General features: G+C 57.3%; 1 protein-coding gene across 7 annotated transcripts in view; it reads left to right on the top strand.

Moving 5' to 3' along the window:
• Positions 1 to 1,164: 1,164 nt before the first annotated feature.
• Positions 1,165 to 13,214, top strand: part of PDE9A (phosphodiesterase 9A) — a 106,598-nt gene continuing 94,548 nt past the window's right edge. For 5 of the 7 annotated variants that reach the window (XM_061167517.1, XM_061167515.1, XM_061167514.1 and 2 more), the window contains exon 1: positions 1,194 to 1,289. In XM_061167517.1, coding sequence (XP_061023500.1) covers positions 1,221 to 1,289 — 69 coding nt within the window. In that variant the 5' untranslated portion in view covers positions 1,194 to 1,220. Of the gene's footprint in view, positions 1,290 to 13,214 lie in introns of all 7 variants that reach the window. The other 2 variants (XM_061167511.1, XM_061167519.1) reach the window with 2 other exon arrangements.

Below are 13,214 nucleotides of genomic sequence, written 5' to 3'. Positions count from 1 at the left end.
CCAGGAGGAGTCTGGAAAGCCAGTGACCGTGCACTAGGTGAAGGCCAAATGGCCAGGAAAGGAAAAGCAAAGACCACTAGTCGTGGCCATGGTCAGCTTAGCCCAGGCAGACAGGCAGGGGGGAGGGAGACCATGTGCCCCAGACACTCTCCAGTAAGCAAACCCCAGACATTCAACAGATGGAAAGCAGTGGCTTGGAATTCTCTTAAAATGAAACAATAATTGCATTCTCTGTCTGGTTTTTACACTGGCTTCCAAAAGCAACAGGCACTGAAAGCCCTTCAGCATCACCACCCTCCCCCAAACTTGTTCCCAGCCCCAAGAGAACTGGGGAGCCGCAGAGGCAGTCCCCACTGGGATCTGCAGGTCCAGAGCTGCCTGTAATCCCTCCCTTTCCCCCTCACCCCCACATTCCCTGTAGCAATTAACACGGGGGGTGGCGACCAGAACAGTGCTGAAGCCAGCAAATAGCGGGTGGCTACACGAGGACAGAAATAAAATTGCCATTTCAGCTCTGGGTGCAGCTGGAAGAGGCGCTCACTCTCGAGGGTGTACACAAATTTAGGGGAAGGAGGTACCTGAAGGAGAAGGAACTTTTTCCATCTCCTACTGAAATTAAATAAGGATGGCTCTCACAGCAGGGAGAGATGGACCCAGGGGATTCCCCCCAGGCTTAAGTGGTGCTTGGGTCACAAATAGCTTAGGGCCCCGTGCCAGCCAGGTGCCTGCTGATGGATGATGGAGCATCCACCTGCAGCAAAAGAGTCCTAATGGAGCACTATCTTTGTAGGGAGGTGACCAGCCCTGCAGCCAGAGGGGGTCGCTATGGGAATCTGGTCACGTGGGCAAGCGACTAGCTTTGCAGTCAGAGGGAGTCACTCACTATGAGCACCTGTCCAGAGGGCAGTCGGAGACCCGCTGCCCACTTGGCCCTGATTCCCAAGGCGGCTGGAGTCAAAGGGAAGATGAGGGGGCGTGCCTTAAAGTGGGAGGGGAGGAGAACGGAGTGTAAACCGGGGAGAGAGGAGAGAGGGGGCGGGAAGGAAAAGGAGGGGAGGCGGAGGAGGAGGAGCCGAGCCCGCGGCCCCGCCCGGCGGCGCGCTGGTTGGCTGGCCCCCGCGTCCGCCCGCCGCCCGCCCCCTCCTCCCACGCCCCGCCCTCCCCGCGGCGGCTGGCGTCGAGAAAGTACAGTAAAAAGTCCAAGTGCAGCGCTCGGCAAGATGGGAACCGGCTCCTCCAGCTACCGGCCCAAGGCCATCTACTTGGACATCGATGGACGCATTCAGAAGGTAGCCCCCTCCCCCAGCCTCCCCCGCCGGGCTGTGGGCGCCCTCCCTGCGCGCCCCTCGCGGTGCCCGCCAGCCGGCAGCTCCTCCCCGGTGACCGCGCGGGGTCGCGGAGGCGGGTGGGGGCCGGCCAGGGGGCGCTGGCGGGGGAGGGGTCCGCGGTCCAGCGCCCGCGCATCCGCGGAGGCGGCTGTGGCCTTCGACAACTTGGGCCGGGGGCGGTGGTGCTCCGCGGGGCAGGTGTCCCCACGCGCGGCCCGGTGGAAAGGGGCGACCGCGAGGGGAGTATTTTTTCCTTTCCTTGGGCAGAGCTTTCTTTGTAACAAATCTGATTAGGCTGAGTTCCGACGTTCCGAGGCTGGTCCATTAAGCCTTTCATTTCCGGTGGAAGGACCCTGGAACAGTCGCCCCAGAAGCCGGTGGGCAGACCCGCGGGACGGACACCCCGAACAAGGGGAGCGGGTGGTACCTGGAGCTCGAAGCCCCTGCGGGGGCCGGGCACCGCTTCCTGCCGAGCGGGGAGCAGGTTGGGGCGGGTGTCGGTGGAGGCTGGCACGGCAGGGGCTGTCATCTCCCCTTCGGTTCCCCAGCCCAGCAGGTGGGCAGCCCTGAGCCTGGAGGGGGTGACCCGGGGCTGCTTCACCTCCTGGGGACTGCGGAGAGACCCGATAACCCTCCGGACGAGCTCTGCATTCAGAGCATCTCCTGCTTCTGATTGGCAGAGAGGGACAAAAAGAGAGCTGGCTTGGAGGACGCTTCTCTAATCTCCCTCTGAGGTCCTGGGTTGGGGGGGCGCGGTGGGGGAGAGGAAGGCCACAGTGAGGGAAATGCTCCCTGACCCCAGCTGGACACTTCAGGGAAGCCGTGCATCCGCCGCGGCTCACTTTGCTCTTCTCAAGGCGCACCCAGAGCAGGGAAGCAGGCAGAGATGCCCCAGCCCGATACAGAGTAGGCGCCAGGGCTTGGGTGTCTGGGGTTCTCAGACACCCTCTGCCAGCAGCCTCACTCTCACCCCATCCCCTGCTTGATCCCAAGAAAGGAGAAGTGTGGGCTCCCCTTCCCCCCCTGTAGCCCAATTCATTGGAGCCAGATAACGGGGAGCAGGGGCTCTGAAGCAAGGGCAAGTGGTCACCAGGCGCAGGACTCCCCTAGGTCCCCTGGCTTCCAGGACTGGGCATCTGTGACTGCACAGGAATTTAACAGCCTCCCCAGAGGGAGAAAGGGCCCTCCGCTGAATATGCCCATGCTCCAGCATGGACACGTGTGTACAGACATGCACACACAGACACACATGTGTGCACATGCATCCACACACAGTGTGCGTGTAAAATGTGTGCACACACATACACACAGGCGCACACACATGCACACACCACACATAGACACACAAACACACAGGCACACATACACACAAGCACACACATGCATGCACCACACATAGACACACATACATACACACACAGGCAGACATACACACAAGCACAAACACAAATGCACACACAGGCAAAGATGCACACATACACACAAACACACTCATGTACACACACAGGCAAAGACACTCACATACACACAAGCACACACACTTTTTCTATCTCAACAGAGGAGAATTATCAAAGCTTGACCCCTTTTATCTTTTGAAAGAGGTGAGATGAGATGCTGTCAACATCAGAAGTGACAGTTTCCTCCCAAGAATGTCCTGAAGGTTTCCTGGAGAAGTCCAATGGGATATGGGTGCCAAGTGGAAGACAGGCTCCTGAGGGAGGGGAGCGCTGAGTGGTGGGTTTGACTCGGCTGTCCTTGGGGACATTTTGCTGCTGAGATACTCGAGGTTCTGGGAATCTCCACAAAAGCAGCCAGGCAGGCAATTCTGGGAGACAGTGAGCACCTGTGTTCGGGAGCGGCCAGATCTGATGTGGAGTGCTAGCTCCACCGCTTTCTGTCATCCTGGGCACCTAACTCTGCGCTCTTCTGAGCTGGCCTCTAGGCCAGTAAGGTGGGACAAGAGCATCGTCTTTGTAGACTGTTGTGAACAGTGAAGGAGGCCATGTAGACTGAGTGCCTGGAACCCTCTGGAACACAGCAGGTGTGATGTTCTCTGTGGTTGGTCCATGCCTTTTGATACAAACGAGAGGAGGCAGACGTGGTCCTCAGACCTCAGCCATCACTGTCCCTGCTTCCTGACCTTGCTCTGTGTCCTCTGTCTTTGCTGCTGGCGCTGGGGGGCTGACGGGGAAGGCTCCTGGCTGCACCTTTAGCCCTGGGGGAGAGCTGGACCATCTGGGGTTCCGAGCGTGTGCTGGAAGTCCTACCTCACTGTGACACCCAGCAGCTCAGTTGGGACTTTAAATCCTGGGCTGAGAGCTCCTGCAGCAATGTTTTCAGTGGCTGTGGTTTCTTAAAGTCCCAGGCGCTGGATTAATTCTGAAAGGTCCCGGCATGCCGTCATGCTCTGTCTCCCTTTTATCCATCCCTTCTCCTTTCTGGGGAAGCCACTCTTGAGGGGAGAGCCTGGGTAGGCAGTGGGGAGGCAGGAGCTGCTTCTGGCGCTTGTGTTGTTCTGTCTGCCCTGTGGTCCCTCGGCAGCTCCCACATTGTTTCTGCACTTGTCCCTCAGGATGTACCGTAGGGATAATGCTCTAGGTGTTCCAGGTTCTCAGAGAAACTGGTGGCGCCCCGGTGACTGGCTCACTGCTTCCTCGGTATGAAGGAGACTCGAGCACACACGTCACATCGCCCGCCCAGGTACCCAGTGCGGGGCCGCCACAGGGATCTGGGGTCCCCTTGAAGGATCCGTGTTCCATCTGCGGGCTTTTCCTGCAGAGGTTGTGCATAGGTGGCTTGGGGGTGGGGGGCAGACGGGGCTAATCTTCCCGGGTCTGGGTCCTTCCTGGGTGTACCCGGAAGTGGCCTCCAAGGGGGCTGAGAGGCGTGCAGGGAGCCAGTCCCTCCTCAGGGCCTCCACTTCCAGCCCCTCAGATCCGGATTAGTTCCCTAACCTCCCTCAGTCACGATTTCTCCACTGCCGCATGGGGATTCTCGTTGGCCTGCTTGTTACAGGAATCAGAGTGGACAGTGCAAATCACTTAGTTATCCCAAGTGTTCACTGAGCAGCTACTCCATGCTGAGGTCTGGGGTCCAGGATGAATGGGGCATTCATGGCGCTCGGTGAGACCCACCCAGCCATGGCCCCTTTGCACACCCTCCCCCACCCTGCTTCCCCCGGAGGGACAGACTGAACTGCTGCTGTTGCAGGGGGCCCAGTGAGGGATGGGACACAGCGGGACCCAGCTGTGGACAGGGCTGATGCCGGCTACATGTGGGTTTCCATGAAGAGGCTTCCTTCCTTAGGGAAGACCAGCCTGGTGGGGAACGGGCCCTTCTCCTAGGCCGGGCAGTCTCAGGAAGACCCAGCCTGTGACTGCCGAATGGCCAGGGCGGCAGCCTCACGCAGCCAGCTGCATCTCCGCACACCCATCCACATCTGCTCTGCCACTTGTTGGGGGCACAGGTGGGACCTGGCACCTCTTGGCACCAGGTGAAGGAGGAGGGAGTGGGAGCCGGGTCCCCAAACCCAGGGAGCCGAGAACCCTGCCGTCAGGATTCCCCTCTAGAGCTGGTGCATCTTATCCCCACCCACAGGGCTTGCTGTTTCTCTCTGAGGCTTCCCCCACCTCAGAACCTGCTCCTTTCTCCCATGCGCCTCCGGAGGAGGGCTGGGCTTGGCTGGGTTGCCTGGGACATGACAGATGATGCCCCTGGCATCAGGGAGCTTGAGGGACTCCTAGCTGGTAGCACGTCTGGGCGTGGGTTTGCCCACCTTCTGAAGGAGGCAGAGTGAGGCCTTTGTGGGATCCCTGGCCCCAGGCTTGGGCTTAGTGAGAAGCCTTGTCTGGGCAAGACCAGTCATTCTGGGGACCATCGTAAGTGGCGCTGAAAGGGACCAATTGGTGCGTTGCCTGTCTAGCAGCGCCCCCCCACCCCACCCCCGCCGTGGGACAGCCCCTCACCAGGCGCTCTGGGCCAGGACCGCCCCCAGCCGCTCTGAGCTGCGTCCCCGCCTTGCTCTGTAGCTGGAATCCAGGTCTTAACAGGCACCAGCCGCTTGAGTTCTACTCGGTTGTTTCTGCTCTGAAACAATGGAACAAATGAGAAAATCCCGGAAGGAAGAGCAGAGAGAGCCCTGGGAAGTTGTTGAAATGTCAGCAGAAGGCTGTTCCCAGTTCCCGACGGTTGGTTGTGGTTGGGTCTCCCCACCCGCCGCTGGGACTGCCCCCCTTCTTCCCCCCCCCCCCGCCCCTGAGCTAAGCCCTCCTCTGCTGGGGCTCCTCTCCATGTGCTGCCTTCCTCTCAACCTGGCTCTATTGCCACTTGGGGCCCCGGGCCCTGCCATGGATTCCTCGGGAGCCAGCAGTTAGCCCCCGTGGACCTTCAGGGCCAGGCCCGCCATCCCCTCCCCAGCGGTTTCCCTGGGGCTCAGGCCCTCCTCCCTGCTCTGGGGGCCCTGGCTCTGCCTGCCCTGCCACAGGCTCCCCATGTCCCCCTGTCCTGCTCCAACCCTGCTCCCTCCAAGGATGCAGCCTTCCCTGCCTTCGGCACAAACACAGGCTTTGGCCTTTCAGGCTGGCTGCTCATCATCAGGGCAGTCCTGTCCTCTGTTGAAGGGTGCCCCTGCCGCAGTCTTGTCCAGTGTGGTCAGCGTGGCGAGGCCTGGAGTCCTTCCCTGGCTCATGAAATGTCTCCCCTCCTGGGATGTCTGTCAGGCCACCTGGCCAAGCCCAGTGGAGAGTTCCTTTCACCCTCAGATGTGTGCTTGGCTCGCCCCTCACTCAGAGCCTCCCTTCCCTGCCCACCTGTAGGGTCTTGGCTCTTCTGTAGGGGGAACGTCCGAAAGACCCTCCACAGTTCTCTGGCTTTGCTGTTGTCTGGCTCCTCACATCACCACCAGGTGGACGGCGGCTCCCCTTGGTCGGCCTCCGAAGTCCCAGCAAAGTCATTTATCTTCCTTTAAATGTTCCTAATGTAAAAGCTTTAAAAGATATTGAAATGATAACATAAGCTAATTGCAGCCAAGGAAGCTGGAGAAAGGGGGTCATTCCACACCCTCTCCGGGTTTCAGTGTAAATGGAGGCGGCTCTGTCATCATGGGGCAGAGACCCTGCCCCTCTCCCGTGATGACACTGTGTCTCCAGCTGGGCTGTGAACATCAACGCGTCTCCATTTTCAGTCTCTTTACCAAATAGATCAGCCGCTAGAGTGCAGCCGCCTGACTCCTGAGGGGCCGCGCCAGGTGCTCCGGAACACGACCTCTCGGGCGCACGGTCTCACGCGTTCTAGCCCAAAGTTGCGGGGGGCCCAGGAGGCTGCAGATCTCCCTCCTCTTTCCCACGGGCTGTGGTCGGAGGCCTCTTAAGCCAGACACTTTCTGACACCCTGAGGCCCTGGGAGGGGGTTGGCTGGGGGCCCGAACCCCGCTAATGCCATCGGGGTTGAGGATAATGATGTGGAGACCTTGTGGGCCGAGTGCAGGGGACAGGGCCGCTCTCCGCAGTCACCTATGTGGTGGGCGGAGGCCATGGTGCTGGACACAGCATCTCAGTGCCCGGCTCTGCCAGCGGAAGACCCCAGGGAGGTCACCTTCTCCCCGATGAGGTGGGTGCGATGCTGGCACCCCACCCCCCATGGGGTGATGCGGATGGCTCTGAACAGCACCCATATGGAGCCCAGGGCAGAGCTGGCTCCCTGCAGAGGCGCAGTGAGTGCATCTTGTCCCCTGGCCCCCCTCCCTATCCCCTCGGAGACTCTGGAAGGAGCCTGGCAGTGCCTCGGCATCCTCAGTTTCGTGTCTGTGAGCCCACCGTGACAAATAATCACAAAGAGGGGGCAGTGCCAAGGCCCTGAGGCCCCGGGGCCCACTGCCCAGGCACCTCCTTCTCCAGCCTGGCAGAGGCAATGCCTGCTGGCAGCAGGGCTACCTCATGCCCTGAGCGAGGGCATCAGTGGTCTCGCCAGAGCCCTTGTGGGCTGAGGAGCTGCTTGGCCTCAGAAACATGCAGAATGCAGCCCTGGGCATCAGAGAAGAAGAGCATAGGCAGAGCGCCCCGTCAGAACCGACATGCAGATGAGGGATGAAAGGGATGCCTCCAGGATGCTGAGCCCTGTGCCAGTTATGGGCGCCCGGACACCAGCCTGGCTGTGGGCAGCGGGAGCTGGGTGGACAGGTAGCCTAGAGTTACTACAGGCTGGGACCCTGCACCCCTGTCCTGGGTTTGCTGTCTGCGATTGGCAGGCTGCACTCCTGGGGCCTGGGAGGCGGGGGGGCGGACTTTGGCAAGAAGGTCTAAGAGGGTCCCCAGAGGACTCAGAGGGACCTCAGGTGTCCTTGTGACAAGGTAGCCCAGTCCCACCCCACTGAAGGGTTTCTCCATGTTCCATCTCCACCCCTCCCCACTCGAGACAGACAGGCCATGAGATGGAAGAGGGCCCCCACAGCCCTTGCCTGGGTGGGGCAGAGGCCTGGGCTCCAGACGGGGATGGCTCATGGCCAATGGAAGGGGCACGTCCGTGGCCCAGCTCGAAAGGCGTTGACATGGAGCCTCTTGCTCGACTTAGCGGGCTGTTTCCTCATGCTTTTGTGGCTATTTGCATTTCCAGGGTTGTGAATCTTTCTGATAAAAATGTATTCTAAGACTGTGCACACCTGAAGATACAGCTGCAGGAGTCTAAAAAAGTGCACGTGCGTCTCCTTGGGCCCCAGTTTACAGCTGTGCTGTGGGTCACTGCACCGCGCACTCAGCTGCCTTGGAGATGGCACCAAGCGTTTTCAGCCTCAAAAAAGTCATATCCACAAAGCCTTGACCCTACTCCTGCCTGCTTGTCCCCTGCACCGGCTCCATCACCTCCACCAGGTAGCACATCTCCTTCTCAATTCCCAGAGCTGTTCACCCAGTGGGAACTTTTGCCTAAACAGAAACTTTCAGCACCTTGATTCTGTTGTTGCTCAGTTGCCAAGTCCTGCCTAACTCTTTGTGACCCCACGGACTGCAGCACGCCAGGCTTCCCTGTCCATCACCAACTCCCAGAGCTTGCTCAAACTCGTGTCCATTGAGTTGGTGATGCCATCCAACCATCTCATTCTCTGTCACACTCTTCTCCTCCTGCCCTCAATCTTTCCCAGCATCAGGGTCTCTTCCAGTGAGTCAGCTCTTAGCATCAGGTGGCCAAAGTAGTGGAGCTTCACCTTCAGCATCTGACCTTCCAGTGAATGTTCATGGTTGAATTCCTTTAGGATTGACTGGTTTGATCTCCTTGCCATCCAAGGGACTCTCAAGAGTCTTCTCCAACACCAGAGTTTGAAAGCATCAATTCTTCAGCACTCAACCTTCTTTATGGTCCAACTCTCACATCCATACATGACTACTGGAAAAACCATAGCTTTGACTGTATAGACCTTTGTCAGAAGAGTGATGTCTCTGCTTTTTAACTCAATCTAGACATGATTAAAGAAGACCCAGAATGTTCTTCATTTGGATTCAGATTTCCTGCCTAATATTATTTTTTAATTTTTAAAAATTGTAGTAAAATACACATGCTACATTACCATCTTCACCATTTTACATGTACAGTTCAGAGGCAATAATTCATTCACACTGTTGTGCAACCATCCCCACCATCCGTCTCTAGAACTTTCTCATTTTGCCAAATGAAACTCTGTCCCCACTAAACACTGCCTTTCTGTCCCCTTCCACAGACCCTGGCACCAACCACTGTCTTCTGTCTCTGTGAATCTGACTTCTCTGGGGACCTCCTGTAGAGGCGGGTGTCATAGAGTATTTGTCCTTTTATGGCTGGCTTCTTCCCTGCGCATCACATCCTTAAGGCTAATCCAAGTTGTGGCAGCTGTCAGAATGCCCTTCCTCTTTAAGGCTGAGTCAGATTGCCCTGTGTGGATGGACTACATCTTGCTGATCCATTTATTCATCAATGAATCTGCCTGCTATCTTGTAAACCTGAATCATTTCCACTCTTCTCTCCTCAGTTTGCAAAGAGTAGGTCTGTTGCAATGGTGCATTATTGTGTCTTCTGGAAAACGTTGTGTTCCCATAGTCCTCCCGTTTTCCAGACCTGGTTGTGTTCATCTCCAGCGGGTGTTTGCAGCGTGGTCCATGAAGTGTGATGTATAGCAGGCGGGGATGAGAGTAAACTGTTCAAGGGAAGACAGATGCTTTTCCGATGCAATTACACTCAGTCCGCTTACCAGCAGCATGACATCAGCGTCAAGAGCATCAGTTCAGGGAGGGGTGCAGTTTGTGTGAATTTGCACCCATGAGTGTGCACGCAGGTTACGTGCCACAGTGTCTTCATATGTGTGGTGGGGGGAAGCCAGCATCTACCTCACAGGGTGGCTGTGATGAAATCAAGTGTGTGTGTCCTGTGCTGAAATGGGGTGGTGCGTGGTGTGTGCTCTGTAAGGTCTTGTTTTTATTTTTATTTATCTGTGTCACGGATTTGAGTTACCAAATCCCTGTGGCTTGTTGGGGGAGCCTTCCCGAGACCCCTGGCCTTGTTCATCTCCCCATCGTTCCAGGCCCAGGGCCATGTCCATGCATGGTCTGTGGAACGAAGGGCCGGGCCAGCCCCACGGGTGTGTCCCGCTCAATGACACTGGTGACTGTGTTCCCCAGATTGGCCCCCAGTTCACACTCCTTCCCCCATTCTTCCCAGGAAAGACAAGACTGGGAATGCCTTTCATTTCTCCTCCGACTATTTCTGAGGCAGCGTTCTGTGGGGACTGCAGTGAGGAGGGAGGGTGGGAAGGGGGACGTGACCCCCCCCAGTGCAGGCTCTCGGCTTGGATGCCCCAGGACCACCAGCCCGGGTAGTGACGTGGGGCAGCCTGCGTGTCTGCACACGCCCCAGCTGCATTAGGGTTTCTAGGCCTCTGGTTCATTTATTCTGCTGGAAAGGGCTGTAGAGATACTTACAAGCACTTAACGGTAATTTTACAGGCGGAAGAAGCCTTTCTGTGGAAGCGAGCCGTGTGTGGAGCGTGCTTGGCCAGTCGCTGGCCCCTGTAGCCTGGGGGGACTCGCTGTCTGTCTGTCCCTCCACCCCTCGTGTGCAGCCTGGGGGAGCTGCCTGGCACTGTGGGGGTGCGGGGTAGGGGAGCTTCAGGGAGACAAAGTCAGGGCCCGCCCGTGGATGGTGGGAGTTAGGACCGTTTGTCACAGGCAGATCCTCCTCGGTTTAGCCCAGATAGAACACAGCCACAAGGCAAAGTGGCCACCGCCCTCCCATCACCACGCCCAGCCCCGCAGGCTCGGGGTACCCAGGCGCTGTCCAGGGGACTCAGGCATCCCCGAGGCCGGCTGCACGTCACATTGATTCATTCTGTAAGCAGAACAGTTAGCGGAGCCCAGTGACTCAGGCTGCCTTTATCCTCACAGCTTCTGCCTTGGGGATTTTTTGTTGTTGTTTTTACTTTCATAGCGTTACAAATCACAGAAAAAGAGGCCGTGCATTTGACATGATCATCTAGAGATCTTCAATAATCTCTCCACCTGCAGTTTACATTTGCAAAAGCAGCTCACGCAGAGCGTCGTTCCTTGTTACGTAAAGGCTGACTGTCAGCCGCAGCAGCAGCAGTCGGGTGTGGCTGGTGGCTTGTCTGGAGCCTGTCTGCTGCACGCCCCAGTTCCAGGGTGCTTTGGGGAGCAGCCCCCAAGATGTTTTCACTCAGAGTTGCATTATGTAAGCCTCACATGGGGGAAAGTTGAGATATGGGCAGTACTTAAAGACTCAAAATTAATGGTCGTACATACTCTAAAAAAATCTCTCAATGAAGCTTCTTATGTAAGCCTCAAATGTCTTACCATCGCTGTTAATAACAGAAAAATCGAAAGCTGGGAGCAAATACAAGAAATCACTGAAACACGTGACTCCAGGGATGGCCCAGGATGCCCCCTGGAGCCACCAGGATGTGCAGCTGTGGTCCAGCATGTATGGGAGACCGATTCTGCATGTGGTGTTTTGAAGGCTGAGCCACAAAGACCAGAGATGAGAGATGGCATCTGTGCCCTCTGGGCAGAGACGAACAGAATGTTCCAAGGAACAAGGGTGTGGAGGGCACTTCTGGTGGCCAAGTTTTAATGGGGAAACGTGTAGAAGCAGTGAATTTCCTCCAGGAATGTTTCTTGAAGCAGTGCTGGCTGGCACTGACAGAAAAGGTGGATGAGACGGGTCACAGCCTCGGGGAGTGGAGAGGACACACCTGTGCAGGTGATGCCTGGGTGACGGAGGAGCAGCAGCCCTGTGGGCGGGTGGAGGCCAAGTCTCAGGCGCCTAGGGTGTTAAGCTCTGATCATCAGGGTCCGAGTCTGTGGGCTTCGGTAAATAAGTCTGGAGGGTGTGGGCTTCATGCACTGCCGGACACAGCTGATGTTCTGAACTACGGACATGTCGAGACCTCCTTCCACCTGACCCCTGCTCCCTGCGCCCCCACGTTCCCCCCTGGAACATGACGGGGTGTGGAACCCCACACCCTGGTTTTCCCGACTCATCTTTTGCACAGTCGCTCTCCTCCCAGTCCCTTCCCAGAAGCCCAGGGCCTCTCTTGAGATGGAGGTGCTGTAGCTAGGGCCCTCTCTGAGTCTGGGGTCTCTGACTCCGTCTCCAGCCCTGCGATGACCCCTCCAGCTCCCACCCTGCTCTGCAACACCAGGCTTGGCTTCTGGAAGAAGGAGCCTTGGGGGTATCGGCTTTCAACCAAGTGCCGTGAGACCCGGGCGTAGCCCCCCGGCGTCAGACTCTAAGAACAGCGTGCCCGAGAGGAATTGTTTGATTCGGTGTGGAGGCTGCTCAGGCCACACGGCCTCCACACGCTGGGTGATGTGGGTGCTGTGTGACCTGGGACAATGAGGGTCTCAGTGTGGCCCGGGAGGCACCGCCCGGCCGATGTTACCTCGGGGACAAGCACCCCTTAAAGTCCAGTGGCACTGAGCAGAAACCCTGATCTTTTGAGGCACTTGTAGCAGCCGTAGGGTATGCCCTTGGGGGTTTTCTCTGGGTGGTGGACACTGGCCTCTGTCTGGATAAGAAGCTGGACAGTGGGACTGGACCCGCCCTGAGGCTACCATTGCCCATGCCCAAAGATGTTTGTATTCTCGCAGGAAAACCGTTTTTCTTTTTCTTACTTTTTATTTTGTATTGGAGGATAGCTGATTAACCATGTTATGATAGTTTCAGATGAACAGCCAAGTGGCTCAGCCATACACATCCATGTATCCATTCTCCTCCCCACTCCCCTCCTGTCCAGGTGGCACATAACGTTGTATGCTCAATTTTGCTAATGAAATTTCAAACAATAAGAAGAAAAGGAAATGCAGGGGGCGATGGAGGGAAGAAGGAAGGCCTCTTTCCACTGCACAGGGAAGCTCGTCGGCTCCCCCATGCCCCACGGCCAGCTCCCTTCAGCAGCCTTCCTTCCCCGCCTCCCATCTCGATGTGATCGCCATTGCTCACCAGGGTGTCTGTGTGATGGCCCATGTTCCTCTGGCTGATTCCTGTCTGCCCACATTGTCACCTCGTCTTGCCTTGTTCCTGGGGGTTCCCACTGTTTCTGGTGAATTGTGTCCCCCCAAAAGATATGCCCATGTTCTGACTGTACCCCCCCCAACAACCTGTGAATGGACTATGTTTGGAAATAGGTTCTTTGCTGGTGTAACCAAGATGAGGTGAGGCAGGGCTGGACGTGCCTGTCCTTGAAGAAGAGGGAGGTGTGCCCGTTCAGAGAACAGATGGCAGAGGCAAAGCCTGGTCTGATGCATCCACAAACCAAGGAGCCCCAGGGGTGCTGGCCACTGTCCGAACTGCAGAGAGACAGGATGGACCCTCCCTGAGAGTTTTCAGAAGGACCCAAACCCACCGCCACCT

This window comes from Dama dama, chromosome 19 (assembly GCF_033118175.1).
Source record: "Dama dama isolate Ldn47 chromosome 19, ASM3311817v1, whole genome shotgun sequence".
Classification (NCBI taxonomy): domain Eukaryota; kingdom Metazoa; phylum Chordata; class Mammalia; order Artiodactyla; family Cervidae; genus Dama; species Dama dama.
This window is presented reverse-complemented; position numbering and strand designations above follow the sequence as displayed.